Source organism: Peromyscus maniculatus, chromosome 20 (assembly GCF_049852395.1).
Source record: "Peromyscus maniculatus bairdii isolate BWxNUB_F1_BW_parent chromosome 20, HU_Pman_BW_mat_3.1, whole genome shotgun sequence".
Classification (NCBI taxonomy): domain Eukaryota; kingdom Metazoa; phylum Chordata; class Mammalia; order Rodentia; family Cricetidae; genus Peromyscus; species Peromyscus maniculatus.
Genome location: NC_134871.1, coordinates 26,760,664 through 26,788,393, shown reverse-complemented (window position 1 = coordinate 26,788,393; position 27,730 = coordinate 26,760,664). Strand labels below are relative to the sequence as shown.

The following is a 27,730-nucleotide window of genomic DNA, read 5'->3' as shown; positions in this document are numbered from 1 at the left end:
CCCGTTACCCCAGAGCTGTGGGCATGGGGACCAGAGGATCACTGGGCCAGGCTATTTCCAGGTTCACTGTGGGACCCTGCCTCATAGTAATAGAGCAGAGCGTGATAGAAAAGGACATGAGTTCCTGCTCTGGCATCTACATGCGCATACACAGGCACCCCCACACATGCATACACACGCATCACACACATACACCCCTCTCTCAACCTCTCTCTCTCTCCTCTCTCCTCTCTCTCTCTCTCTCTCTCTCTCTCTCTCTCTCTCTCTCTCTCTCTCACACACACACACACACACACACACACACACACACACACACACACACGAGGAGCATCACTCCAGGGGACGGAAGCTGTTGGTGTTGTCTAGAGGCATCAAGAAACCCTTCATGAAGCAGAGAACATATCTGTCATTAATTCTGGGAAACTCAAGAACAGTCTAAGAGCTGTGAATGCAGGCTTTAAGTCACTAAATCCTGTGTTCCATAACTCCTCTGCATATCTCCCCATATCTCCCCATATCTCCCCATATCTCCCCATATCTCCCCACATCTCCCCATCCCACATTCTTCTGTGAGCCACACATAGCACCTTATCTTTTAGAAGTGTGATGCCATCTAGAATGGCTTTGGTCTTACCTTCCCGATTCTGTCTTCCTCTGACTCTGACATTCTCTTTTTCTGCTTATATTCTTGTCTTCTCTCTAAAACACTCATAATTTTTTCATCCGTTAAATTCTTCCTAAACTCACAGAACTGTGGCCAAAACTTAAACAGAACTCCAAAAATTGTCATCTGTAAATAAAAAAAAAAGTGCGTCTCAGATGACAACTTTCTACAAATGTACCGAATTAACTCTAACTTGCCCCAATAATGGATTAACTTCTCCAGCCTTCACGTGCACGGCCTCCTCTCCACCTTATTGTTTGAAGACTTGGAGCAGGAGCGCGGCATGAGCTCCTCTTCAGCGTCTTCCCAGGAGCGCGGCATGAGCGCCTCTTCAGCGTCTTCCCCGCCAATGAGAGGCCTTTAAAACACTCACGGGGCACACTTAAAAGAGACTTTATTCTTTATGTTCCCCTAACCAATTGATTACATTAATAAAGACTCCATTAGGTCTTTTTAAACAAGGAATTCATGTTTTCTTTTAAACTGCCCCGGTTGGTGAGCCACACTCCGAAGTTTTATGCAAGTATTCCAAGTATTCAGTTCTTCAAGGGAACTCTCCCCCCACCCCAGCCCTTCTCTGTCTTTTAGAGAAAGGAAATACCATTTTGCCTCTGGAAAGGCTCTTAAACAAAGCTGCAGATCTGAGAATAAATCTTGAGTAACTTTTAAATGATACAATCTCTTTTATGTGAGAGCAAGAAAAAGTAACATTTAAAAAGCAAAAGGGTACCCCAGACCAATGCTCCATGAGGACACTGCACATTAAGTGATTAATTGTGATGTTTATGGAGATAAGAGTGGCTGCTGTAACTCCTGTGCTGAGGTTTCACATTAGCTCCAGAGGCGCACATTACTTCCAGGAAGGTAGGACTTGCCACATCAAATCAAGCCCAGCATCTTATGGCTAAGAGTGGCCTTGAAGAAAAATGAGCCGTTCCATTAGGCCCCAAGCCAGCTCTCTTAGGGTAAAAGAGGAATTGTCTTCAAAGTCAATGCTTAAGTCTTGAATTAGCAGAAGTCACTACTCACGTTTTCTAGTCATGAATATAATTACTTATTCACTCTTTTTGTTGTTGTTGTTGTTGTTGTTTGTTTCTCTGTATCCTGGAATGGCTGTCCTGAAACTCACTCTGTAGACCAGGCTAGCCTTGAACTCACAGAGACCCACCTACTTCTACCTCTCGAGAGCTGGGAATAAAGGTGTGTGCCACCACCACCCAGCAAAAAGTGCTTTTTGTTTTGTTTTTATTTTTGTGTTTTGTTTGTTTTTTTGAGACATGGTTTCTCTGTGTGTGGCCCTGGCTGTCCTGGAACTCGCTCTGTAGACCAGGCTGGCCTCAATTCACAGAGATCCTCCTGCCTCTGCCTCCCGAGTGCTGGGATTAAGGTGTGTGCTACCACTATTCCCCAGCTATGAGTCACTCTTTTTTTTTTTTTTTTTAAGATAGGGTTTCTCTGTGTGACAGTCCTGGGTGTCCTAGAACTCACTTTGTAGACCAGGCTGGTCTCAAGCTCACAGAGAGCCACTTATCTCTGCCTCCCGAGTGCTGGGATCAAAGGTGTGCACCACCACCACCTGGCTATTATTCACTCCTTTTAAAATACAATCTTGTCATTATATTCTGTAGCTCCTTGGGAGCATGAATGTAAAAATTTGGAGACCCATGCCCATGGATGCCTTAGTGACAAAGCATTAAACTGATTCTGAATGGCATCATTCTACCCATGGGCTAGTGCATCTTTCATCCCTCATCAGATGCTTCTATTTGCAGTAGATGGTGATTAACACAAAAATCCAAAACTGTCCAAGGTGCAGAGAAAAAACTCTAGAAGGCATAGCCCCAAACAGAACATCTATACCACACCCCCTCCTACAAGGCTCGGGAATCATTGCAGAAAAGGAGACAGGAAGAATGTAAGAAGCTGAGGGGGTGGATGACCACAAGGACACATCTGCACATGTAAACTCCCAGCAGCTGTGACAGTGTGCACAGCATCTGTGCAAGCCCAAGCCAGACCAAATTCCAGCATGGAGTTGGGAATCAGGCACAAAATCCCAACCCTAGAGGTGGACCTCTTGGCAACTCTCAGCTGTTGGGAGAGGGGGAGTCAGTCTTCTAAGAAGGTAGCTCCCTATAAGACAACCGTACTTCAGTAGAAGGCCACACACCAAGATTATTTGGGCAGCACAAATTTGGTCTGGATGGGTTTTAAAAAGAAAAGACACTAAGTTGGGTAGGTAGGCAAGAGGGCTGGATCTGAACAGAGTTGAGGGAGGTTGTGAATACAATAAAAACACATTATATATATGTATGTATAAATGTATGCTATGAGCCTCTTCAGCTTGAATGCTTGGCTTAGTAGTTGGCATCTACTAACCCTACTTCTCAATTATCTCTGTAAAACCTGAGACATTCTTTCTTGTAAATGTTATCCTACCAGGACCCAAGCTTTCAATGGAAGGCATTAAAAATGTTATAATCCCCCAAAATGCAGTTGACATTTGAGGCTAATATTGGTTATTAATATACATTCTCCTGTACCTGCAGATCCTAAAAAATGACCAGATTCTAAGATATATTAATGTATCTAGGCCTGACTCGCTCACTGCCTGCAGATGGGAAATCTTCAGGTGCCTGGCAGTGGTGTGGGGACAGACAGGCTAAACTGATGCAAGGCTAGAAGAGCAACTTCTAATTTGTGCCTCAGCCCTTTGGTTCCACTTTGCTCTCATTTCCAAGTTGACCTTACACTCTGTCATGATGATCTCACACATCCACGTGGTCGGAAATACCTACTCTACATTTAGACCACAAAGGTAACTCACAGACTTGACAAGCTCCTTTGGAGCTCGTGTTTTAAGTCCCACGACAGGGACAATCACAAGGAGGGAAGACAGTACTGCACGGAGCTCAGGGATAAAGATGGGAAAGTCCATTTATGGAACTACAGCCATTTCAGCGAGCCTGGGGAAGAGACAACGGGGTGGGAAGAGATGCGGCTATAGGTCTGGAGCAAACTGACTTTGCTCTGTGGGCAGCGGGAGACAGCAAGGCATTTCCAGCAGAGGCTGGCACGATCCCACGCCCTTCTGAGGAAAAGTACTCCGCTTGCAGCCTGTTGGATGGAGAGAGCCCAGAGACCACAGCTTTGGTAAAGGTGAGAAGTCTGCAGATCTGAAGTGGCATGGGGGTGAAGAAAAACTGATAGTGTGTCACAACAGGAGATAATGACTGAGTTTTAAGGATTGGTCGGATGTGGGGTTAAGGGAGGGAAGGAGAGGAAGGACATAAAGATGGCTACCAGATCTCGGGCTCGCATCTCAGAGCTGCCCCTCGGCAAACAGGAATAACTCCGGATTTGAGGAAAAAGGACCTGAAATGAAGACTCTGTATTTTCAGATGTCCTAAGGTGCCTCTCTGACACCAACTCAGGAAATCTGACAGGGTAAGCCTAAGGACGCAGGTCCCGCTCTAGACAACACAGAGGAGCATGTTTTGTTCTGGTTTGTCAGGTCTGCAAGGCGAGGCAAAGTCCCCGGATCTTAGCAGATGGCACAGTTTTTGGTGCCGTGCTTTCTCCGTTTCTCTCTTGCACATCCTCAATCACTCCTCTCTGCCTGTCTTAATGCAGAATTTGGATTGTGAGTCCACTTTCAGTCCCTTAGCGGACTTGAATACAGCTGGCTTACAAATGAATGCTAAGGGGTAATGGCCTTTTTCCATGCCCCAGGGCAATCATTCCAAATCTGTTTCATATCACTTAGTTTGTGACATGGCCTTCCTCGTTACCCCTATTATAACTTATTTTTCTTAATCATTTTTTAGGAACAACATCACTAAAAGGGTTTTCAAAATGCAAATAAATTATGCCCACCAAGTCAATGTTTTCTATTATTTATCTTAAAAAGTAGTAACTTGAGCAGGTTAAAAGAGGCATGAGTTTCCTCTCATGAATGTATGTACTTTATGCTGGTTAAGCACTTAAATCTCCTCTCACTTTTTTATGAGCTATGTGAATATTTCAATCTTTAAAAATATACACATTTTAAGGTCTACATATTTTACACATTTTTGTGGTAGCAGATATTTTAAAAGGGAATATGAATAGTGGGAAAGGAAGGAGGAGTTACCTGGAGTATTTTTATAATTTGTAGGTAAAAACAGTAACTGTGAAAAGTCAAAGTATATTATTTAGTTCATTTATGGCATTATCAACAACGCAGTACATAAGTTTTGTATATTTTAGTGGTATAGGCAGAAGGTATCTACATTAAAGAGAGCAAACCCCAGTATTACTGGGGAGATTAAAATTTTGCCATACAAGAGTGATGTAAAAGCTTGGGAGAACACGTTGACTGCTGGTGTATTTAACACATGCTCAGCCACTGCCTTCAGCTCTTACCTGTGCCTCTCGGAACACATATGGTCCCAGCTCCTTCCGGTGTTCAATTATCTTCTGGGCCTGCTCCACTGGAATATCGATCTGCAAAGCCGGGGGGATACAGGAGTTGATGAAGCAGTTGATGATGGTCGTGATCTTCTTCTGGATGATGGACTCATCACAATGTGAGTGGCACAGATCCTGAACAAGGAGGAGAGACAGAGCAGACGCCATCAGTGCTTTTCCAGAGCACTTTACAGTCTATACCTCTTAGCTTGGGCTTGTGAGGGCATGGCGACATGCCAGAACTATCTTTAAAAATCCTTTCTTTTAGACCCAGGGAGCCTGTCACGGGTGCACGTGCCTTGCTTTCATTTAATCTGTCACTAGTTTCCCGAAGCAGCGACAGTGTTAACGCCTGGGGTGACTCCTTAACAGCTATACTGTCCATTGAGTACCTGCCACATGCCGGGCACTGGTCAGTCTCCTTGGAGGAGACATGTGAAAGCCTATTGCTCAGAACTGGGATGGAGTCCCTAGCAGAACACTGAGAATCTGCATTTATCAAGTTACAGCTAGTTATAAAAGCTTTCCAAGCTGGGCGGTGGTGGCACACACCTTTAATCCCAGTACTCGGGAGGCAGAGGCAGGCGGATCTCTGTGAGTTCGAGGCCAGCCTGGGCTACAGAGTGAGTTCCAGGAAAGGTGAAAAGCTACACAGAGAAACCCTGTCTCGAAAAACAAAAACAAAAAGCTTTCCATCCTGACTGCTGCCACAAGAGGCTAGCAAAAATCCGCCAGTTGCTGTTAAACAAGAATGTCCTTACAATTACTTAGGATCCATAATGCTCCAGTCTGTATGAGGTGCTCTTACATCACTGTGAACAAATACAAGGAAAAGCAACTTTGATATGGGCAGGGTGTCCTCCATCTGGTGTACAGCTCCAGGGGTTCAAGACCCCAGTCCTTGGTTAGGTGGATTCTAGGTGCCGGTGAGGCAGAACCCCCTGTCGGCCAAACATGTGGCTGAGTTTTCTCACCTCTTGGCAGATAGGAAGCAGGAGGGAGGGGACCAGGGTTGAGGCATATGTCCTTCAAGGTCATGCCCTAGTAACCCATCCTTATAAGGTCCTACCTCTACTTCTCAAAACAGTGCCTCCAGCTGGCAACCAAGTATTTACCACCTGCCACATGAGCCCCTGGGGGACATTTCGTGTTTCAACCATAACATCACCACATTATTTCTTCTAGAAGGATTTTAAAAGTAGTGATAGTACATTAAAATGTTCTAGTTTTAAAGTCACAGTTGAAGACAGTATTTTTTAATAGATAGCTTGGCTTGAATTACAGCATTTTTATGTCAAGATTTTTGCTCTGTAAATCAGTTGAAAGCAAACAAATTTGGAAACTTCTAATTCTAGGCCAGAAATGAGCTAACACTGAGTAAGCACTTGGGGGACACTGGTTACTGTAATAGATGTCTTAGGGTATCAAAGAAAGGAAACTTGGCATCAGGCATGTGAAAGTTTATGTAGGGTTTACCATATGTTATGTAGAAGAAAAGCTTAATATTAATATTGCATTATAAACAGCATGTCTATTCAACTTCGCATCAACTCAGAAAAAGCCTATTTGCACTGCATAAATTTGGTATATTACCAACTATTCACTGTTTACCATTACTTGTAGGATTATTATATAATTATTTGTTGAACTTGATTATAATTATGGAATACAAACTTGTAAAGTAAAAACAAGTTTGCAATGTTACAGAATATTAATTCTGACTAATGGGATAGAACTTAGAATCATAACTGATATTTTTTCCCGATTTCTTTTTTTTTTTCTTTCCAAGACAAGATCTTATTATATAGCCCTGTCTGTCCTGGAACTCACTTTGTAGACCAGGCTGGCCTGGAACTCACAGAGATCCACCTGCCTCTGCCTCCTGGGTGCTGGGATTAAAGGTTCTTGCCTTGTTAACTCTCACCTACTACTAGGGTTAAGAATGCTTTCCTCTAGTACGCTTTCTGGGGCTCCTTCAGTCGATAGAGATGCCATCTTGCCCTCTTCCCTAACATCTTGGGCCTTGGATATGTCTTGTTCACCCATTCATCTGTCTCTCTTTAGATACTGTGAGTCTGAAAGGGAACACTACTTGGTCTTTGTTGTATCCTTAGCATTCAGCTTAGCCCTTGGTGTCAAGGGGTGGAGTCAATAACAAACCTGAGAGATTAGAATACATCCTTCCAATTTTTTCTCTACAGATCTCACATGAACACAGACTTTATATAAAGTCCTGTTACTGCTCAGTAACTAGCTCTAGAGAAATCAATAGGTGAACATTATTTCACATCACTAATCATTCTCCTAAATGATTTTTATTGACTGTAGAGATGAATCAACATCTCAATTAAGTACACAACATCCTGTTGTAGACTTGGTTCTTTCTGATTTTTCACAATCCAGAACATTGTTTGTCCAAGATTACCTGAGCTGTCTCTTTGCTTATTTCCAGTGTCACCACCAGGCTGCAGCACAGCTTTGTGGCTAAGGACAGGGGTGCCAGAAACAGGATGACTTGGTTGAAATTCTACCTTTGTTGCTTCATGAGCTATCTCATGCTGGACGTTTCTTAGCTGTTCCCTGTTTTAACACCTTCACCTGTAAAATGCTAACTATAGCACCCCTGATTTCACAGAATTCTTGTGAATAATAAAGCCATGATCACAAGAAAAGCATTAAAATGATCCCTATCAGGTGGGAAACAGTAAGAGTAAGTCGTGGGTGTCAGGGCAATCTGACTGTGATATCTGTGACCCCATTGACTGCCGGGCTGGTTTGGCAGGTCCAACTGGCTAGGTGGGTGTCCCATTCCTCCATGATGACTCCATGTGTCTCTCCCAAAGCTGCATGGTCCATGGTAGAGGATGACCATTCTTCCATCAAGGGTATATGATTAGTTGCACTCCCCTGCTAGGACCTCCAAACAAGTTTTCAAAGTAAGCTATCTAAGAGTTAGTCCAGCATGAGATTTCCAGGTAGACTGCCTTCCAACTGTCACTCTCTCTCAAGACCTAATACAGATCAAGACTTCCACTGAGACCTTCCTAACTTACCATCCCTCCATCTCAACCATGACCTGCTCTGAGCTAAAGTTCCCCTCATCAGAACGTGGTCATAACTGACACTCCTTCCTAGTAAAAGGTGCTTAGATCATGAGGACAGCTGCTTTGTGGGTCCAGAGTATAAAGGCATCACTGGGAGGTGGTGAGGATGGAGCCTGCCTGGAAGAAGCAGGTCACTGGGACCTGTCACTGCCCTACTCTGTCCTTTTCCTTCCTGTTTTCCCTTTCTCTGCCTCCTGTCTGCCACAGTGTCTACTGTTGTTCTTCCACACTCTATCCGGCATGATGGACTGAGTGTCTGAAACCATGAGCTAAAATAAGTACCTCCTCTCTCTAAGTTGTTCTCTTAAGTATTTTGGTCATGGTAATGTAAAGTCAGAGCACAATTATTAACTGCGCAGCTGGCAAGGTGTGGCAGTACACACCTATAATGCCAGTACTCAAGAGGTTTGTCTCAGTTAGTATTTTCTATTGCTGTGATCAAACACTGTGACCAAAAAGAAACTTGGGAAGGAAAGGGTTTATTTGGCTTACACTTCAGCATTACTGTTCATCAGTGAAGGAAATCAGGGCAGGTACTCAAACAGGGCAGGAACTGATGCAGAGGCCATGGAGGGGTGCTGCTTACTGGCTTGCTTCCCATGGCTTGCCCAGCCTGCTTTCTTATAGAACCCAGGACTGCCAGACTCCCAGGGATGGCACTACCCACAATGGGTTGGTCTTTCCCCATCAATCACTAATTAAGAAAATGCCCTACAGGCTTTACCACAGCCTGATCTTGTTGGAGAATTTTCTCATCTCTAGTGACTCTAGCTTGTGTCAAGTTGTCATCAAACTAGTCAGCACAACTGACCCCTTGTCAACTTGTCACACAAACACACCAGTGTCAAACTTTTCCTTTCATATTTATGGTGGTTTGAAAGAAAATGTCTTGTCGGAGTAGGTGTGATCTTGTCGGAGGAAGTGTGGCAACAGTGAGGTGGGTTTTTGAGTGAGACAGTTGACTTCCTGTTACCTGCGAGGTACAGGACTTTCCAGCACCATGTCTGCCTGCACACTGCCATGCTCCCTGCCATGATGGTAATGGACTGAACCTCTGAAGCTGTAAGCCAGCCCCAATTAAATGTTTTCTTTATAAGAGTTGCCATGGTCATGGTGTCTCTTCACAGAAATAAAACCCTAACTAAGACAATATTCATCCCGAGATCTCACATTAATAAGAACATCACAATATAAAATATCCCAAATTTTAAAAGTCCCACAGTATTTAAAAATGAAAACACCTAAAAATCTAGTCTCTTTAAAATAGTTAGTCTCTTTTAACATTCAAAATCTCTCAACTGTGGGTTCCTGTCAAATCAAAAATAAATAAATATTTCCTCACTTCAAGAGGGAAGAACCAGGGCACTGTCACAATCTGAACAAATCAAAACCAAATTCCAAAAGTGTAAATAACTCAATATCCGGTTATCTGGGATTCACTCATGGTCTTCTGAGCTCCTCACAGGGTTTGGGTCACTTCTCTAGCTCCGCTCCTTGTAGCACACACAGCTTGTATTCAGTCCCATCTGGCTCCACTCTGTACCTACTGCTGTTCTTGGTGGTCACCCCATGGTAGTGACATCTCCAAAATGCTGGGGTCTTCTGTTGAAAATGGGCTGCAGTTTCACCAGTAGCCTCTCTCAGGCTCTCTTCAGCGACTCCAGCCCTGCCACACAGTGCCAAACCTCAGCTGCTCTCTATGACCCCTTCATGCCTTCAAAACCAGTACCATCTGGGTGACTCTTACACTACCAAGTTTGGCTGCCAGCACAAGAACACAGCTTTTGGGTGCTGACTCTGAGGAGATACTTCCCAAAAGATTTTCCCTCAGTGATGCTGGTCTCTTTTTAATCACCCCTAATTGCTTAGCTTCAGTTGACCAGCATCAACTGTCCAGTAAACCAAAAGTTTCACTTCAGTGGATCTGGTCTCTTGTTAATCACAGTAGATGCTTCAGCCCCAGATGACCAAAACCACAGATCCTCAACTCAAAGTAGCAAACAACCCTGAGTCTTTAAGTGACTCTCAAACTTCCCTCTAGAATTCACAAGTCAGGCCTCTGTTACACTTCCTGGTGTTCCTTTTCATTATAAGTCTGCATAAGACTGGCCATTAATAATTACATGACACAGTCAATACTACGCTGTCTTGAAATCTCCTCTGCCAATGCCATTAATCCAAAACACTTCAATTTAGTCTAAGGCAGATTTTTTTTGGACAGGGGCCAAAAGCAGCCATATTCTTGGTCTTTAGGCCTGAAACCTCTTGTATGGGGCCATTACAATCCACATTGCTCTCAGCACCACTGACTTCCATACTCCTACTAGTACGGCCATTAAGCTTTGCTTAGAGCATTAAACTGCCTTCCTAATCCAAAGTTCTGAAGTCTACATTCAGCCAACAAGCAGCATGGACAGGCCTATCACAGCAATACTCCACTCCTGGTACCAACTTCTGTCTAAGTCAGTGTTCTACTGTTGTAAAGAGACACCATGAGCAAACCAACTCTTATGAAAGAAAGCTTTAATTGGGAGCTTGCTTATAGTTTCAGAGGTTTAGTCCATTATCATCACGGTGTGGAAAATAACAGCATGCAGGCAGACACTGGAACAGTAGCTGAGAGCGACATTCTGATCCTCAGGCAGAGAGAGAGAGATGACCCTGGGCCTGGCATGGGTTTTTGAAACCTCGGAGCCCACTCCCAGTGACACACTTCCTCCAACAAGGCCATACTTACTCCAGCAGGCCACACCTCCTAATCCTTCTCAAGTAGTGTAACTCCCTGATGACTAAGCATTCAAATACATGAGCCTATGGGCCATTCTTATTCAAACCACCACAAGTTTGAAGCTATATTGCAGAAGAAATATTAAAACAGAGAACAAGAAAACTAAGCTCATAGTATGTTGGAGAAAACTTGGATTTTACTGAACAACTCCATGTTGAAGAACTCATTAGTGTTGCTCAAGACACACTTAACTTATGAGCCAACAGAATCACTATCTCAATTAAATTTATTCTTTTCCCACACTTTTGCAATGAGATAGAATAGGCTCCTTGTTAGGAAGTCAGCCTATACACCTGGAAGTATTTGAGTTTGGGTTAGGTACCCCTTGGCATGTCTAGAAAGCAAAACAAAGTCTCCTCCTCTCATCCAAGGTGAAGATTCTATATGATTCCATGAAGACTCCCAAGCCTGAAACTAAGCTGCCTCTGCACCTAAGCCCTGTCCTTTTGCTTCTTTGGCTCTGAATGTGGCCACTGTTTCTCGCAGAAGAGCTTCCCTGTCCTGACAGTCCACCAGTGTCTTTGGTTATTATCACTGTACACTTGGTTAGGAAGAATTCTTGTAAAAAGGTCTTTGTTATAGGGATATATATTAGGAATGTCTCCAGGAAAAATGTATGTGGTGCATTTATGGATGCATGAGATAGAGAGGTGTAGTTAAAACACTCTTCAGAAATGTACTAGACCATATTACATGTTCTCGAAAGCACAAATACTATCATGGGGCTCATTCTTATTCTTCATTATATAGCAAGAGGTGTCTCTAGACAGTGGACAATAAGTATGCCAATGTTTAGACATTAGCATGAAGAAAACTGGTGATATTGGGATATATTATACAAATCCATAAGCTACAGATGTGCATCTCCTCGCTTACTGCACCGTCTCTTCAAACAAAAGTCGTGTTCTCCAGTTCCCAATACAATACCTTAAACTTCTGCACTTCTTGCCAAAAAAGTACTCCATTTTCCAATAAATCTCCTTTCAGGGCCACAAATCGTTGAAATTGCCTTGCAATGACTGGATTCAATAATGCTTTACGGAAAGCAATAATCTCACAGGATGAAGATATCCACTTACTTGCCACGGGCTGTGCAAAGAATACAGGAGATCAGACATGTCCCCAAAGCAGCAATCAAGTCGTTAATTAGACCAAAACCACCAACTTCTATTTCTTTTGATTTGGCTACTGAAATCTGTGATGTGGATATAATAGACTCTGACGGCTTCCCCCTCTCACTCTGCCTTTTGTCTTTGTTTAATGGCTCCATTAGTTTTAGAAACCAGAAAGAAGAAATTACTGAGTGATTTACATGTAACTACACTGTTAAAACATTTTATAACCATTACAGTTCAGGACCAGTGAAAAAAAGAGAACAGCATAATCGTAATGCTATGACTTGGTATAATTACATTGTGATTTATCTCATGATTGCATCATTTTTTAATTATTTATTTTATTCTTGGGATTATAATATTTTTAAGAAAAGTCAAATAATTCTATAATTTAAGGTGAAAATTTACTCTAATTCTATCCTAGTAAGATCATGCTTTTATATGACATGCTTTTAAACCACTTTAGTAGACTATGAATTCTAATGAATAATTATAATAATTCATAATAGCAATTCACAACTATTACTTATTAAATGTATTACTGTTGTGCTGTTAGGAATGGAAGCCAGGGCCTTATGCATGCAAGGTAAGTGCTCTCCCACTGAACTTCACTCTGGGACCACTCCCAGTTCTTTCCTGAGCCTCACGGTGTAGGCCTAGCCGGGCACTCACTGTGAAGCCCGGCCTGGCCTCACTTCACAGAGCTTCACCTGCCTCTGCCTCCTGAGTGCTGGAATTTTTTTTTTAATAATGAAATTCTGACTGAAGATTTACTTTACAGATCACAAATCTAGATGTACCCATGATGCTTTAATAATGCTTAAAGGTATTTCATCTACATCCATTTTATATTGTAACAATTTTAAAATAAACTTTTAAAAATATTTTGCCCATTTAAAGACACACACTCAACTTCTTTTATTCTCTCAGATTCAAAAACCATAAATAGATTTTATTAAATTTACCACATTTATATATTGAAAATAGATTTCAATCCTGTTGGAATTTGCTGGAGTTGATGTTAGTAGATAGCCATACAGGGAAGCATCACTCTAAAGGCCATGTTTTAGAAGGACACACAAATTGAACGTGGACGAAATGCCATTACTGACAAGGACAAACTAAGTTCCTGAGACAAATCACATGTGACTATCCATACAAATGTTTGCGAGAAGTCTGCAAGAAATGCCCCAGGACACCAAGGGAGGAGTGATGGGTGCCGCCTGGAGGGGGCTGGAAGGGGCAGCAGCTCCGGGCAGTCTGGGTGAGTGGTGGTGCCATTAGCCCAGACACGGGACACAGATGCCTATCACTGTTCGGTGAGGCACATGCCATGTTCTCTGGACAAAAACTCAAGACTCTCAACATCTGGTCCATATTAAGATTACAACCCTATAAATAGGAACAACTATGGATTAAAGTGGGATGTTTATTTAAAACCCACTCAACAAAGACTGTTTTAAGACCTGCTTCTTAAGATACTAAAACTTAGCCATTTAACAAAAACCTGTAATTTAAATAAATAGAAAATAATGCAAAATATAATTCACAATAATATAAACTATAAGCTCTCTATACTTAGTATTTCAATAAAACTATAACAAAAACAAACCTTTCAAGAGGAAGCCACAGAAGACAGCTTCATGATGGATAATGGATTCCTCCAACATATGAGGATAAACCTGTATCTTTGCTAGCTAATTTGGAGGGGTCACCTGGGTCTCACTTTTCATGACCTCCAGAGGATAAATCCCCAGGAGCTTATAGACTCGCTAACAGGACTGTGCTCATCATACTTGCTAAGAAGCAAAATAAGCCGTCTACTAAAGCATGGCATTACAGAGATTTTAATAATCTCCAAAATGATAGCCGCCCCAGCTGCTTTCACGCTAAGCTGTAATGTGAAGAACGGGGTAGGGAAGGATGATTTAACCTGCTGGCTGTGCTCCTGTGACTTGTTCGTTCTGTGTAATCCGTTCTCCTGATACCACCCACTGTAAGAATAGCTTGTCCAACACACCCAGGACATGCACAATTAAACAGATGTACACGGGTCCATCCACCCCAGTGCTGGGGAACAAACCTAGGGCCTCAAGTGGAAAGAGCATGTTTAAAGGTCAGCCATGTGCTCCACAGTTGAGGTCAGGAGCTCTACAGAGTCACGCTTTCCCCCAAGTTCCATCCACCAGCAGGACACAACCGGCATCAGTCAGAGGTCTAGACAGTAAGGGTCAGGAACGAGAAGTGTGTGTGCGCGTGTGTGTTGGAGAGAAAGTGTATGTGAGTGTGAGTGTGTATATGACTGTGTATGAGTGCATGTATGTGAGTGTGCGAGAGTATAAATGAGAGTGTGAGTGTATATATGTGTATGTGAAAATTGTATGTATGTAAGTATATGATAGTGTGTTTGAGAGTGTGTGTGTGTGAGAATGTGTGTGAGTATGAGTGTGTGTATGAGTGTGTGTGTATATGTGTGTGTGTGCTACTTTGACAGAGTAGAACTTATGAGAGAATATATACTTGCCTTCCAAACTCCAATTTTCCTGTCATGCCTCTGCAGTAAAAGCTCATCAGCTATGTCTTTCATCCGTATCTAAAAGCAGAATCAATTATTTTATCAACATACCCAGAATAGCCAAAGCTTGAATTGTTTATTATTTTAACAGCTTAAGAAATGAGACAAATGTCAGGTTAGGTAGGAAAGTGTCACTCAGGAAAAAGACGCTCAGGCTGAGAAGCAAAACCTACAGGCCGCGTCCTGGGGGTGGGGGTTGGGGGCGTGGGGATGGGGTCTCCTGGGAAGCCAGTTCCCTCAGCTGCAGTCACCTGACACTGCTCCAAGTGCTGGTGACAGGTCACTTCAGCTGTGTAAGAACCGAAACTGTGGAGCTGGAGACGGCCTCACGGGTGTTGTGCTGTCCTCTAGCCTTTCTACATTTTCCATAAGTGATTTTTACAAGAGGCCCAGAGTTCAAAGGAAGGCAGAGGTACAGCTGCCTTCCATATCTGCTGGTTCTTCAGCTGTGGATTCAACTAACCTAGATGCAAACTATTCAAACAAGAAAACTGCATCTGCACTGAGCACGTATAGGCATCTTCCCCTTATACTTATTATTCTAGATTTATTTAGCATTTTTATTGTATTATGATTTTATAACTAATCTAACGGTGAAATAAAGTATATGGAGAAATGTATGTAACCATATGCATTTTATAGAACAGATTTCAGCATCTTCAGATTTTTAGTATTCCATAGTCCTCTCTGGATACCAAGAGAGAACTGTATTTGGGGGAGGGGAGTTCGTTCTGGTTGTGTATAATCTCTCCCTTTTCTGGGGAACTACTCCTGCCAAATCTATGCTGTGTGTCTTTTGTTCATTATCCATAAAAGATATTCCTAGTAGCTCATCTAAAAAGTCCAGGTCTGTAAAACAAAACAAGGCTGCACTTGAACCTGGGGCTGCCTGCATGCTAGGCAAGCTCATGCCATGCCCTGTGGCTTTGTGACAGCCACAGGTCAAAGGAAGGAGATCGGGTCTTTCTTGCTACATTCCAGAGCTACCCCAACTCTATCTTTTCTAAAGTTCGGGTGTCAGTTCCTCCCCCAAGCATGTGAGATAATGCGCTAGCACCGTCTCTTCAAACTTCCCACTGCTTTGATCTTGTTGGCCACTCAAAAAATGCAAAGCCAGGAAATGACTACAAGTTACACGGCTGTGGTAAAGAGAAAGAGAAAATGTGGTAAATAATATCACTAAGCCAAATGTCACTTCATCTGGTTATGGAGAGAGAGTTTCCCTCGTCCAAGGAGATTTGAGTTTCCCCAAAGCTTAGGAATATCTTGCTAAGCGAGTTAGCTTGTCCCCATACTATAACCTGTGTTCTAACTATACTGTGTCTTCCTAACATGCTCAGCTAGAAAGATCAAGGCTATCTCCAGATAAGTAGGCCCCAAAGAGCTCGACAAATTGAAAATAATAGAGGCTATTTTTCATGGGGTTTTTTTTGATCAGTATTAATGACACTTGTTTAAAAATCAAAATTATACATGATAGGCCAACCTCTTTTTAAGTATACTGCTGATGTTTTAAATGACCAAAGTAATATTTGCTTCATATAAAAAAAAGCGAAGCAAATGATAAACTTGCTTTAAAAAATCAAAATCAAAAGCCCTCCGGCAACAATATCCTTCAGTGGGCAGATCTTCCCAGTACTTTTTTCATAAGCACAAACATCCAGAAATACAGCAGATGGTTGTGCATAGAGACGTGTCTGAAGATCCAGAGGCAGAAGCAGATGTAACAGAGTTATCTCTGCCATGCTGCTCTGTACCTTCTTAGTTTCTCAGTAAATGACATCTGTCATGCATGTGGGCATGTCCGTACATGAGGACAACTCATTTTTATATCAAAATTAAGTATTCTCCCATGTGATACTGCAATGGATGCTCTTGTATTATTCTTACTCATCTGTGTGAAAACTTAATAACATTAAAAATACCAATTGCCCGATCAGGCACGATGGTGCAAGACTGTGAGTTCCAGGCCAGCCAGGGCTATAGAGACCCTGCTTCTAAAAGAAAAAATTAAAAATTAAAAAACAAAACAAAACAGAAAACAAAACCCAATTGCATTACCAGATGAAATTTAAGTCTCTTCTCTTTGCTGGGTGCCATGCTGAGAAGCCAAGCACACATTACTGTTGCTATTGTTGAGATGGGGTATCATTCCGTAGTTGTACCTGGGCCTCTAACTTGCAGCGATCCCCGGCTCTACCTCCAGAGTCCTGGATTACAGACACATGCTGCCATGGCCTAGTGCAGCTGCTGTTGAGAGTCTTACTTCTCAAGTGAGAAAATGACAGCAATGAAGGAGGAGGAGCCACAAATGTGTGGCAAATGTCGGGGTTAGAATTTGAGAAGCCTGAGTCCATGCTTTTAACCATTACCTACTGAAGGATCATGGCTGGTCAACAGGTACTCACACTCACGGTTTGGCTAGGTCCTGCCAACTGCTATCCCAAGATGACACTGCCATGTACCTTTATCTTCTGACGTGATGCGAACTGCTCACTCGCGAGAAACAACGGCAACCACACATTCTCCAGTCTGTGCAAGACGTGCTTCTGGATTTCCACCAGCACCGGCGCGTCCAGCTGCTCGTGAAGGATCCTCCCCCAGCCGCCGCTCAGAAGCATTATCTAGGAGAATAAAGACAACAGAGACCACAGGCTGTGGTTTTAACCAGTGAAAGCCATTGTTCCACCGCCGGTGTCCAGCTTTTTGCGTCCTACTGGATAGGAGCCATTTCCATTTTCACAGAGCGTCTTCTTACTGTATGGTTTTGCTTCCTAGGGAACATTGGGAAAAGCACAGGAGTGAGGCTGTTTTTCTGTTTTGTTCTTGTTTGTTTTCTATGTCAGGACCTAATTTCTGTGACTGAGCTCCACCCTGGCTCCCAGGTACTAAGTTTTTCTCTCTGTGGTCTCAGTAACTATGACACAAGGCAGTGAATGTGGCTTTTCCGAGTTCTCTTCTAGACCTAATATTCTTATAAACGTGATTCTAGCAGAACTGACCCATTCGAGGAAGCATATTTCTTTCTGTAGGTACGGAAAATGAGGCATCGGACCAGTGAGGAGGGATTCTGACCCAGCCCCCGGAGATGTACACATCAGCAACAACAAACCGGGTCGCTGGGTCGCTGGGTGGAGGTGGTGGGGGTGACTGCCCATAGGCACTTCTCTGACAACATTGGGGAAGAGCAGAGAGGAAGAGGCAGGTAGAGGAAGGTCTGTTTTACAGGTGCTCTTCTGATTTGTACAGCCAGGAGCACTGGTAAACATCAGGAGTCCGCGGCCTGAATCTTCACTCACGGCTGTTTCTAGCAGCCAATCATGGTGCTTTCCACCTGTTTCTATGTACTGTCAATATTCTGCTCATCGGGAAAAGCCCTCATTGTTTAGTTCACCTTTGATAAAGAAAGTACTACTAATATTTTATATAAAAACAAAGCAGAAATCCTCTTTTTAATTGTCCCTAACAATATTAAATAAGAATAAATAGTAAAATTTCATTTTCTTGAAAACAGAGACTGGTATGCTGCTGAGAGAGCTAAGTGGTTTTAACCTCAGTCAAGGACAGGACGATCTGTATAAAATGTGAGGCCGATTCCCAAGTATAAACTAGGTAGAGATGGACTGAGCAGAAGGCAAAGACAAAGACTGGGTGGCCCGCAGGACAGTCTGTTGTTAGCGAGACCGTTTGCTTAGTGGTGATGGGGACTTTCCCACCGGCATCACAATCCTCAGCATGCCGCATGTCCTACAGTTCACACAGTAAGTCAGAGGCCACGAAACCTCACTCGATGGAGCACAAGCCAAACAGGACACAAATGCTTCCCATGTGTTCATCCCACACGTCACCTCTCTGGGATGCCCACCCACGCCTCTGACGGGCCCCAGATCTGTATCTCGGAACTAACATGCTGCTCTTCTTTCCCTCCAAGCCAAGACAGCCTGTGGGGCTGGTTGGCTGAACTCATGAATATCTCAGAGCTTTTTCTTTACTGAATCTAACATTAATCTGAAATTTCCACTTTCTAAGTATAAACCATTAAAGAATATTCATCCTTATAAGCTCCTAAAATAAAAAAAAACATACACAATACATTTGTTTTTTAGATAGAAAAAATCCCAACAAAACAAAACAAAACAGACCACTTCACACTAAATAAATTATTTTTAACTCTGAATTTCAAAAGCACAATCAGATTGTTTCCTGTAAACTGATGGCTTTATTGTTATTAGAATCTGTAATTCAGGCCACTGCTGTGGTACAACCAAGTGACTAAACCTATGTTCACGGTCCATGAAAAGTTTCCAGACTGGGCATGGAGGTACACACCCTTAATCCCAGCACTTGAGAGACAGAGGCAAGTGAATCTCTGTGAGTTTGAGGACAGCCTGGTCTACATAGTGAGTTCTAGGATTGCCAGGGCTATGTAGACAGACACTGTCTGAAAAAACAAAAACAAAGTAAAACAATCATTCCAGGGTAACAGGATCATAAACAGGGTTTTCAAAGATCAAAAGCCTTTTGAGTAAGAGCAGTTTAGGGGAAGAAGTCAGAGGTAGTGGTTAGGCTCAGTGATGCAGAATGGCTCCCTTTTGCTGTTGAGGATGTAAGGCCTGTCCATATGGTTTCACACTTGGTCCTGAGCACCTAAGACAGTGTGTGTCATACTAGTGACACACACAGTCACTCAGTGAATGAATGACAAATTCAGATCAGTGTGCAGCTGTCGTGGTACCACCAAATTTATGACACTGCCCTTAATATTGACCAAGATGAACGGCATCTTATCTAATAAAGTACCTTTAAAAGAATATATTTTAGGACATATAATACTTGAGTGGACTTTAGATGTCTGTTGATACTCACCAAACACCTAAACCAAAGTGTCTATCCAAAGGGCAGCACACGATAACAAGAGACTGTTGTACTGTTGGGGAAAGGAGGGGGGCTGCTTCCGCCCTCCAAACACGCTCATACCTGGTTCTGCTGGTACAGGGAAGCTGGGCTGTTCGGGCCGAAGAAATACTTCTTATTGAGGTATTTGTTTTTAATGTATATAGACTTTGCCTCCCTTTGCTTTTGGTCTTTAAAAAGGATTCTTCGGAACTGTTCGATATCTATCCAACACATAAGGTCGATGCTGGAAAGAAAGCACATTCCTTCTTAGTTATTCCTCTAAATTCAATTAGACACCAGCCAAGCTGTTGACAGTTGTAAGGCGGCTGTCTGGTCAGGTCAAGGACCAGTGAATACAGTACAGCCTCAATCCAAGTCCTGCACAGGACGCTCCCCTGCTGGACAGGCTTAATCCTCCCTAAGACTTCTCACAAGGAGTCCTGGGGTTGGAAACAGATCTCTCCTTTACTGGTGGTGTCTAGTATCTTCAATTTCAAATATGGGGAAATGCCACATATATGTCACAATTATTCAACAACAGGACAAATTTAGAGTAATTCTCATCAAGATGAGGAGAAATGAAGTTTGGCTCTAAGTTCAAGCCAGTTTCTGTTAATGTGAGAGAGAAAAATATGACCAATATTTCAGTTTATAGCACATAAGTTTCTAAAATTGCAATGTTTGATTTATATATTAGCTAATAAAAATGTGAATTTTTACAATAATTAGTGAAATATAAGAGACACTTTCCAGAAATACTAAAGGGAGCAGCAGAAAAAAGGAAAGCTTAAAAGTATTTCAAGCTGCTAGTGCTAAAAACACCAGCAAGCATCACATGATCACTGAGGAGGACACCGGGGTGGACACGGCGCTGAGGAAAAGTCATCTGGTAGATTTTTGTTCATCAATTTTCACGACATAGGCAAAGATCTACTACCAAGCCATTAGTATAGCATAAATCAAAATCAGCACAAAAAAAGGATTTCTTTTTACTGAGAAATATATTTAAAACTAGGTATTTCCTCACCTTGAAGAATGAGACTCTAGGAACTGACGGAAATGTTCAAACTCCAGTTTGTTGTTAAGTAGATCATTAAAGGTGAAATGCTTGTATTCCTCAGGAACATGACTCCAATATTCTGTTTGTTTAGAGACTTCGGCCAGTGACGGTATGCAGGTTACAGATCCAGCAGTGTCCTGGTGACAAAATACTTTCACAGAAATCTCTTACTGCGACAAATTATTTACAATTTTAAACAGAACCCCTGAAATAAAAATTAACTACTAGGCCAAGGCTGGCTAACAACTGGTAGAACTGGGTAAATAAACGAGATGTTCACACTCTGACTCTCAAATTCTTTACTGTTCCGTTTTACTCCATTCCTTTTTAATAAATACTTAGTAAACATTTATAGACAAACAAGTACTCTGTGTGCATGTGTTATGAGCACAGATTTGTTTGGGCGCTCATGTGTGCAAAATATTTGCTTTCAAAATATTACTTTTATTTCTCAGTAAAAGGGAAATGTCTTTTGTAATAAAAACAAAACCATAAAACAATACTTCCACCCAGAGATAACTACCATCACAATACATAGCCTCTTTGCCCTCCTCTCTCTGTATATATACACATACACACATATAGATTATATATAAATATATATAAATACACACACATATATAAATAAACTACATATGCATGGTGTACACCTTTAATCCCAGCACTTGGGAGGAAGAAGCAGATGGATCTCTGTGAGTTTAAAGTTAGCCTGGTCTATAGAGTGAGTTCTAGGACAACTAGGCCTACACAGAAAGCTTATAATGAAAAAATACCAAAAAACAAAGAAGTTGTCTTCTAGCATCCACAGAAACACATTAAATAAATAAATAAATGCAATTTTAAAACATATATATATAAATATAGCACACATATAAATATAGCACATTTTATATAATACATATAAACATAGGATATTTATATATAATATATAAATATAGCATATACAATATTTTTAAATCCTATATATTATGTATAAACAATAGAACATTTATATATGCTATATTTATAATACATAAAATATGTAATATATTATATATTATGTGAATAATATATAATATAGCATATATAATATATACATGTAGCATATTTATATATTATATATTAAAATATATGTGCATATGCAGTTCATTATAAATTAAGATATGATCACGTACCTATGGTTTTATAACTATATTCTTTATTTCAATAATTTATAATAACATAAAATATTGTTTTATAACTATTTAAAATTTTTTAGATTCACTTTATGTGTATGAGTATTTTGTTGACAAGTATGTATGGTACCACGTGTGCCTGGTGCCTGCAAAGTCAGAAGAGGGCATCAGACCCCTGGACTTAGAGTTACAGACCCTCATGAGCCACCATATGTGATGGGGGATTGAACCCAGGTCCTCAGTGGCTCTTAACCACCGAGTCATCTCTCTAGCACAAACCACGTGTAATTTTTAATATAGTTTGATCACCTCTCTATTGTTTAAAAAATGTGTAGCCATGAGATAAGCTACCAATGTTTCAAAAAGTGATGCTCCTTATATGGAAGAATTATGTACAGCATTATAAACTGTGTTCCTGAAGCTTAAAATACAACGTTCTTTCTATGTGCTACCTCTGTGATGCTTGTTACTTCCCGGGTTCGAACTAATGGTGCATCCAATAGAAAGCTCTTGCACAAACAAAGCAACTATTGAGGTTTTATTTTAAAAACAATTGTTTTTGAAAACCTTATTTATATAAAAATAAAAACTTCAGTTAAACAGAAAAAAGAAACTAAAAATCACCCCAAGCCCACCATTCAGAACTCTCTCTCCCATTTTGGTGAACTTTTTCCCAGACATCTCCTTTTGCATACATGTACACATGTGTATATATATGTAATGTTACATAAGTAGGATTACATGATATGAGTGGAGGATTGGTTTTGTTTTGTTTTGTTTTGTTGACACAGGCACTGTCTTTGTAGCCCTGGCTGTCCCGGAACTCTCTATGTAGGCCAGGCTAGCCTCGAACTCACAGAGCTTTGCCTGCCTCTGCCTCTTGAGTGCTGGGATCCAAGGTGGGAGGTATGTGCCACCACACCCAGCTTGACACTAGTGTTTCTATTCCGTGTATTTTTATATAACTGTATATCCGGAACAGATCAATTAACTACAACTTTTATATAGATGCATACATTAATTTTACAGGTTTATGGACCTATCAAGTTTTATCTAACCAATACAAAACTTGAGAATTTGAGCTGGTCGTTATGGCACATACATGTAGTACCTCCCAGGACTTGAGAGGCAGTATCAGGAGGATGAGCGCAAGGTCATCCTCAGCCACATACTAGGTAAAGGTCACTCTGGTTTACTTGGGACTGTCTCAAAAAAAGCAAATAAATAAATATCACAATTTTGTAAATAAAAATAAGAGTTAATCCCCTAACCAATCCTATGATCTTTTTTATTGACTTTTCCAACTATTTCCCCCATTTCTCTTTTTTAAAAATCTGTTGCTATAGGTATGAGAGATTCTTTTTGTTCAGAAAATGCAACAACTCTTGCAATTTGACAACTAATATAGTTACTGACATGTGGAAAATAATGGGTACCACTTAAGGGGTTCTCCTGCAGTTTAAGCCCAAGTTTCTGGTCTTAGCAAAGTCCCTCTGTCACTTTACCAACCTGCTTTTCCCAGCTATGCTGAACACGGCATTACGACACCGTGACCCGCAAATGTGGCAAGTGAGGTGGCAGGGTGGTGACGCTTCCGAGTCCCTCTTTAACGAATATGCATCTCGATATAAGATCACTTACCAGCAGCGTACAAGACAGAAACTGTCTCTAGGATTCTGAACGGAGGTTTTCTAAGTACAGCGTGTCTTACCTCAGCCAGCTTGGAAACTGTTTCTTTATGCAAAGCTTGTAGCTTTCTGAAGTATGTGGAATCCAGCTGCCGAGTCTCTTCCTGTAGTTTCACCTAAAAATCAACAAAGCTTATAATACTAGTAGAATGCACATTATGAAAATGGGGGGAAGAACACAGTTTCCCAAAAACAGAGAGTTTTTGCCAAGAAGGCGAATTGCTTCTGAGGCAGGAGCAGAGAGCCCTACGTCATTAAAAATATTAGCTACAACAAAGGGATATATCAAATACACACAACAAAGAATGGACATTTTCTTTTTAATGACACAGTTGCTGTCAATGAACCCCTCCTCCCTGGACACACACAGTGTGAATACGTTGATACACTCTCAGTCTCTAATCAAAGTAACTGACGAGTCATGGAGAAGGCAAAGGCTGTGTGAACCAAACAGTTCACAGGAGAACAAGAACGAACGGTGTTGTTTACCAGTGTTCCTAAGTGCTTTATTGCTATAGCAAAAGAGGAAACAGCTGATCAAATTACTGCTCATAGCGGGTTTGTCTTCCTAACACATAAAGTGTCAATTCTCTATAGACAGGACAATAAGACCACTTTCTAGTTCTCTATTGCAGGGAAAAACCAGTCACGCCTGGTTGGCTAGCTGCCTGAGAACTTTCTGTATTTAACAGCTAGCTTTGGTAGTCTGCTTCAAAGTCCTTCTGTATACATCGTACAGTCAGTGAGTCTTTTCCAATAGCCTTCTGGATTGACGTTAAGGAAGATTCTAGAACTAAGATTAATGTTTTCCCTTTTATTAAGAACAAACAGTATATATCTGTCTTATACATTTTTATAAGATTCATTTGCTAATGCCAAAAATGTTTTGGTTCAGGGCACTTATACTTCCCAATATCTTTTACAATTACAGGATCACATTACAGACTTCATGTCTTCTATGAAATGCAGACTATATTATAAATGAGTTAAGAGAGACTTTTAAAATATCACAGGGTGTTCTAATTTTTCTACTGTACCTGTACATCCCTATAATAAAAAGGATACTATGTTAATTTTTTAGAACTGTGAGAATTAAGGAATGAAATCTATTTTGGTCTCTGAATTTATTAAAGTTTTAGAATTATTTTAGTTACAATCCAATGAGATGAGTCTATGCAAAGTTTTTCTATATTAATTTTATCATAGTTGCTTAATTTATCCTTCTTGGAAGACAATGCAAGTCCTTGGGTAGATATTAATAAAGAATAGCAATTCAGCAGCAGCACCTCACCTCCAACACACACACCAGGTACATGCATTTACCTAATGGAAAAAATACCCAAGGACAGTTTTAATTTGTGATTCAAAAGAAACATCTAAAGAAATTTCCTCTCTTCATCAACAATGATATTCCAATCCTGACATCTTCTGGAATGTAAAAAGCTATGTACAAATGTATCTAGTTGAGCATTATGATTTGATAAACACTGGTACTTTAAACAGCAGCGTTGAAGTCAGAAGGTCTGCTTTTCACCATACACGGGAGGGAAGCATTTAGATTTCTACGGGTGTGCTATTTACTATAACCCACCCAGCAGAAAATAAAATGGGTCTTTTCCGTTCACCAGAAGCCACTACTGAGGAATGTCAGTGGGCACAATAGCAGTCTGGCTAGTTTGCACCAGGCAAAAGCTCACATTCCTCTTCTGACATACTTGTGCAGAGAACTAAGAATGGCAGAGATTAAGTCTTTTGCTAGGAGACAATAAGGAAACTGGCAATAAAAAAACAAAACAAAGCAAAAAAAGCTTAAAAAAATAAACAGAGTTAATAAGCATTTTCCCTGCTCGGATCTTGTGTCTTCTCTAGTCATGACTGCAGAGCCCTGCCCCCCCCAGGCTGTGCCCCCCCCAGGCTGTGCCCCCCTGAGGCTGTGCCCCCCCCCGAGACTGTGGCCCCCCCGAGGCTGTGGCCCCCTGAGGCTGTGCCCCCCCCCAGGCTGTGCCCCCCAGGCTGTGGCCCCCCCAGGCTGTGCCCCCCTGAGGCTGTGTTTGAGCTCTTTCCTGCAGGCACCTGTTGACCAGGCCATCATACCTTTCTGTAAGCGGCTTGGTCTGACATCACCATCTGTGTCCAGGGTTCGAGAAGGATGAGGAGGATATATTCTTCTGCTGTGTCGAAGAGGTCCTCAAAGGGTGGTTGGATCCTCATGTAAATGTCTTTCTTCTCTTCCTGTTGAAGTCCAATGTCCAGAGTGGCTGACGGAGCGATGTAAGTGGCAAAAAGGTACTAGAGAGGAGAGGGCGGGACAGAGGCTGTGAGGAGCCACAAGTCAGCCAACTCAAAGCGGCAAAACTAGGGCTTGTCCAAAGTACGTTCTCCTCTTCGTTTCTTTTTCGCTAGAAACGAGCAACTGGTCATTTTTTCCTCCGATAACAAGTGCATACAGACAGGTATGCTATGATTGACTGGTGTCACCTTGAGGGCTGGGTTTTCCTTGTGCGTATTATGGAATGACTCCTGCATGCCAGGCAAGTGCTCTACCAGTGACCCACACCCCAGCCTTCTCAACAGCCTGGAAATCGCGTTTTGTTCTACAGCCTGCCTCCTAGCACTGGGGACAGGGCCAGAAAGGTCAGTTCAAGGTCGCTTCGGCTTCATAGTGAAGTCAAGATCAGTTCCAGGTCACTAGTGAAGTTGGGACCATCATGGGCTATGATGCTGCCTCAAACAACAACAACAACAAACCCAAAACCCATAAGAAACAAAAGCTAAGATCATATAGGGCTAAAAATCTGGCTATTGGTAGTCTTCTAACCTAGATGTCAAAGGAATTACCCATCCTCTGTTTCTAAGAATGGCTAACTGGTCCCATTGGGGCATAAAATGCCTCCATCTGGTATCTAAAGCTGTGGGATGGATACAGGAAGGTGATGGGTAAATAGGAGGACACACACAGAACTTCCCACAGCCTCTCACAAATGCTCCCATTCTACTTCTTTGTCTTGTTGCTCAATAATAGCTATTCAGACACAAGGAGCAATTTAATAACACTGTCATATCACTATCCCTGAATAGTAGCTATTGTTTATATTTATAAATTATATATTAAAATGTTTTAAGGCTCAGGAAGTACTGCCCCTCACATAACCCAGACCTGCAGGACCAGAAGAGGCCAGAAGAAGTGCAGGAATCCAAGAGAAACTACCAGGAAAGGGTATATGGCCTCACCCATCACGGGCAGAGCCCCAGGAACTCTGGGACTGCAGAGACCAATGGTTCCTCCTCTCCCTCCCCCACATCACACCACTTGGAACCTGCCAGAGATCCAGAGGACACCGAGAAGTTCCAGCTCAGCCCAGCTGGCGACAGTTAACTCTGGGAGTCTTTTTAACTCTGGGAGTCTTTTTATTCCTCATTTTCTACTATGTCAGTTCCACTCTTACGTTTATTTCTCACGGCGATTTTGCTGTTGTTCGTACGTTGCTCAGTTAGGTTTTAGGACTCCGCCCTGTTGGCTATGAGGCCACCTCATATACCCTGCTCTTATGCCTAAGTCTTTTCTTCCTTCTTTCATCCTTACTCCTCTTCCTTTTACCTAATTGTAACCTGCCAGAGATCAAACCATCTCTAAATCTACGGCCCTAAGAGTGTCCCAGCTTCTCCCTCCCACCGACTTTACCCGATTCGATTCTTTTTCAAAGTCAACCCTTACTCCTCATACTTGGCCACCTTACTTCCTCCCACTGCTCATCTTAGTAACTAAAATCCAAGCACACTCCACACTATCCTTGATTGCTTATCCTCCAACAGTTGCTGAAATCCGAGGGCCACCCTGGCTGACTGGCTAGCAAGCGTTCGCACAGCTGAGCTGCCAAGAAGCCTCGCTTGCTTCCCCAGTCCATCTGCCCAGGGAGTGACAGAAAGCTCACACCAGACCCCTGTCCTTCTGCCCAGGGAGTGACAGAAAGCTCACACCAGACCCCTGTCCTTCTGCCCAGGAGTGACAGAAAGCTCACACCAGACCCCTGTCCTCCTACCCAGGGAGTGACAGAAAGCTCACACCAGACCCCTGTCCTTCTGCCCAGGAGTGACAGAAAGCTCACACCAGACCCCTGTCCTTCTGCCCAGGGAGTGACAGAAAGCTCACACCAGACCCCTGTCCTTCTGCCCAGGGAGTGACAGAAAGCTCACACCAGACCCCTGGGCTCCTGAACTAGGACACACCACCACAGTC

The 27,730-nt window shown here is 42.2% G+C and overlaps 1 protein-coding gene across 1 annotated transcript in view; it reads right to left on the bottom strand.

The window, feature by feature from the left end:
- Rgs22 (regulator of G protein signaling 22) overlaps positions 1-27,730 on the bottom strand; it is a 163,379-nt gene that overhangs the window by 5,997 nt on the left and 129,652 nt on the right. Inside the window, exons 15-23 of the mRNA XM_042264850.2 lie at positions 25,588-25,782; positions 23,517-23,609; positions 20,619-20,788; positions 19,673-19,835; positions 17,161-17,319; positions 14,645-14,713; positions 11,933-12,094; positions 5,069-5,248; positions 635-790 (exon numbers count right to left, since the gene is read on the bottom strand). Coding sequence (XP_042120784.1) covers positions 635-790; positions 5,069-5,248; positions 11,933-12,094; positions 14,645-14,713; positions 17,161-17,319; positions 19,673-19,835; positions 20,619-20,788; positions 23,517-23,609; positions 25,588-25,782 — 1,347 coding nt within the window. The remainder of the gene's footprint in view (positions 1-634; positions 791-5,068; positions 5,249-11,932; positions 12,095-14,644; positions 14,714-17,160; positions 17,320-19,672; positions 19,836-20,618; positions 20,789-23,516; positions 23,610-25,587; positions 25,783-27,730) is intronic.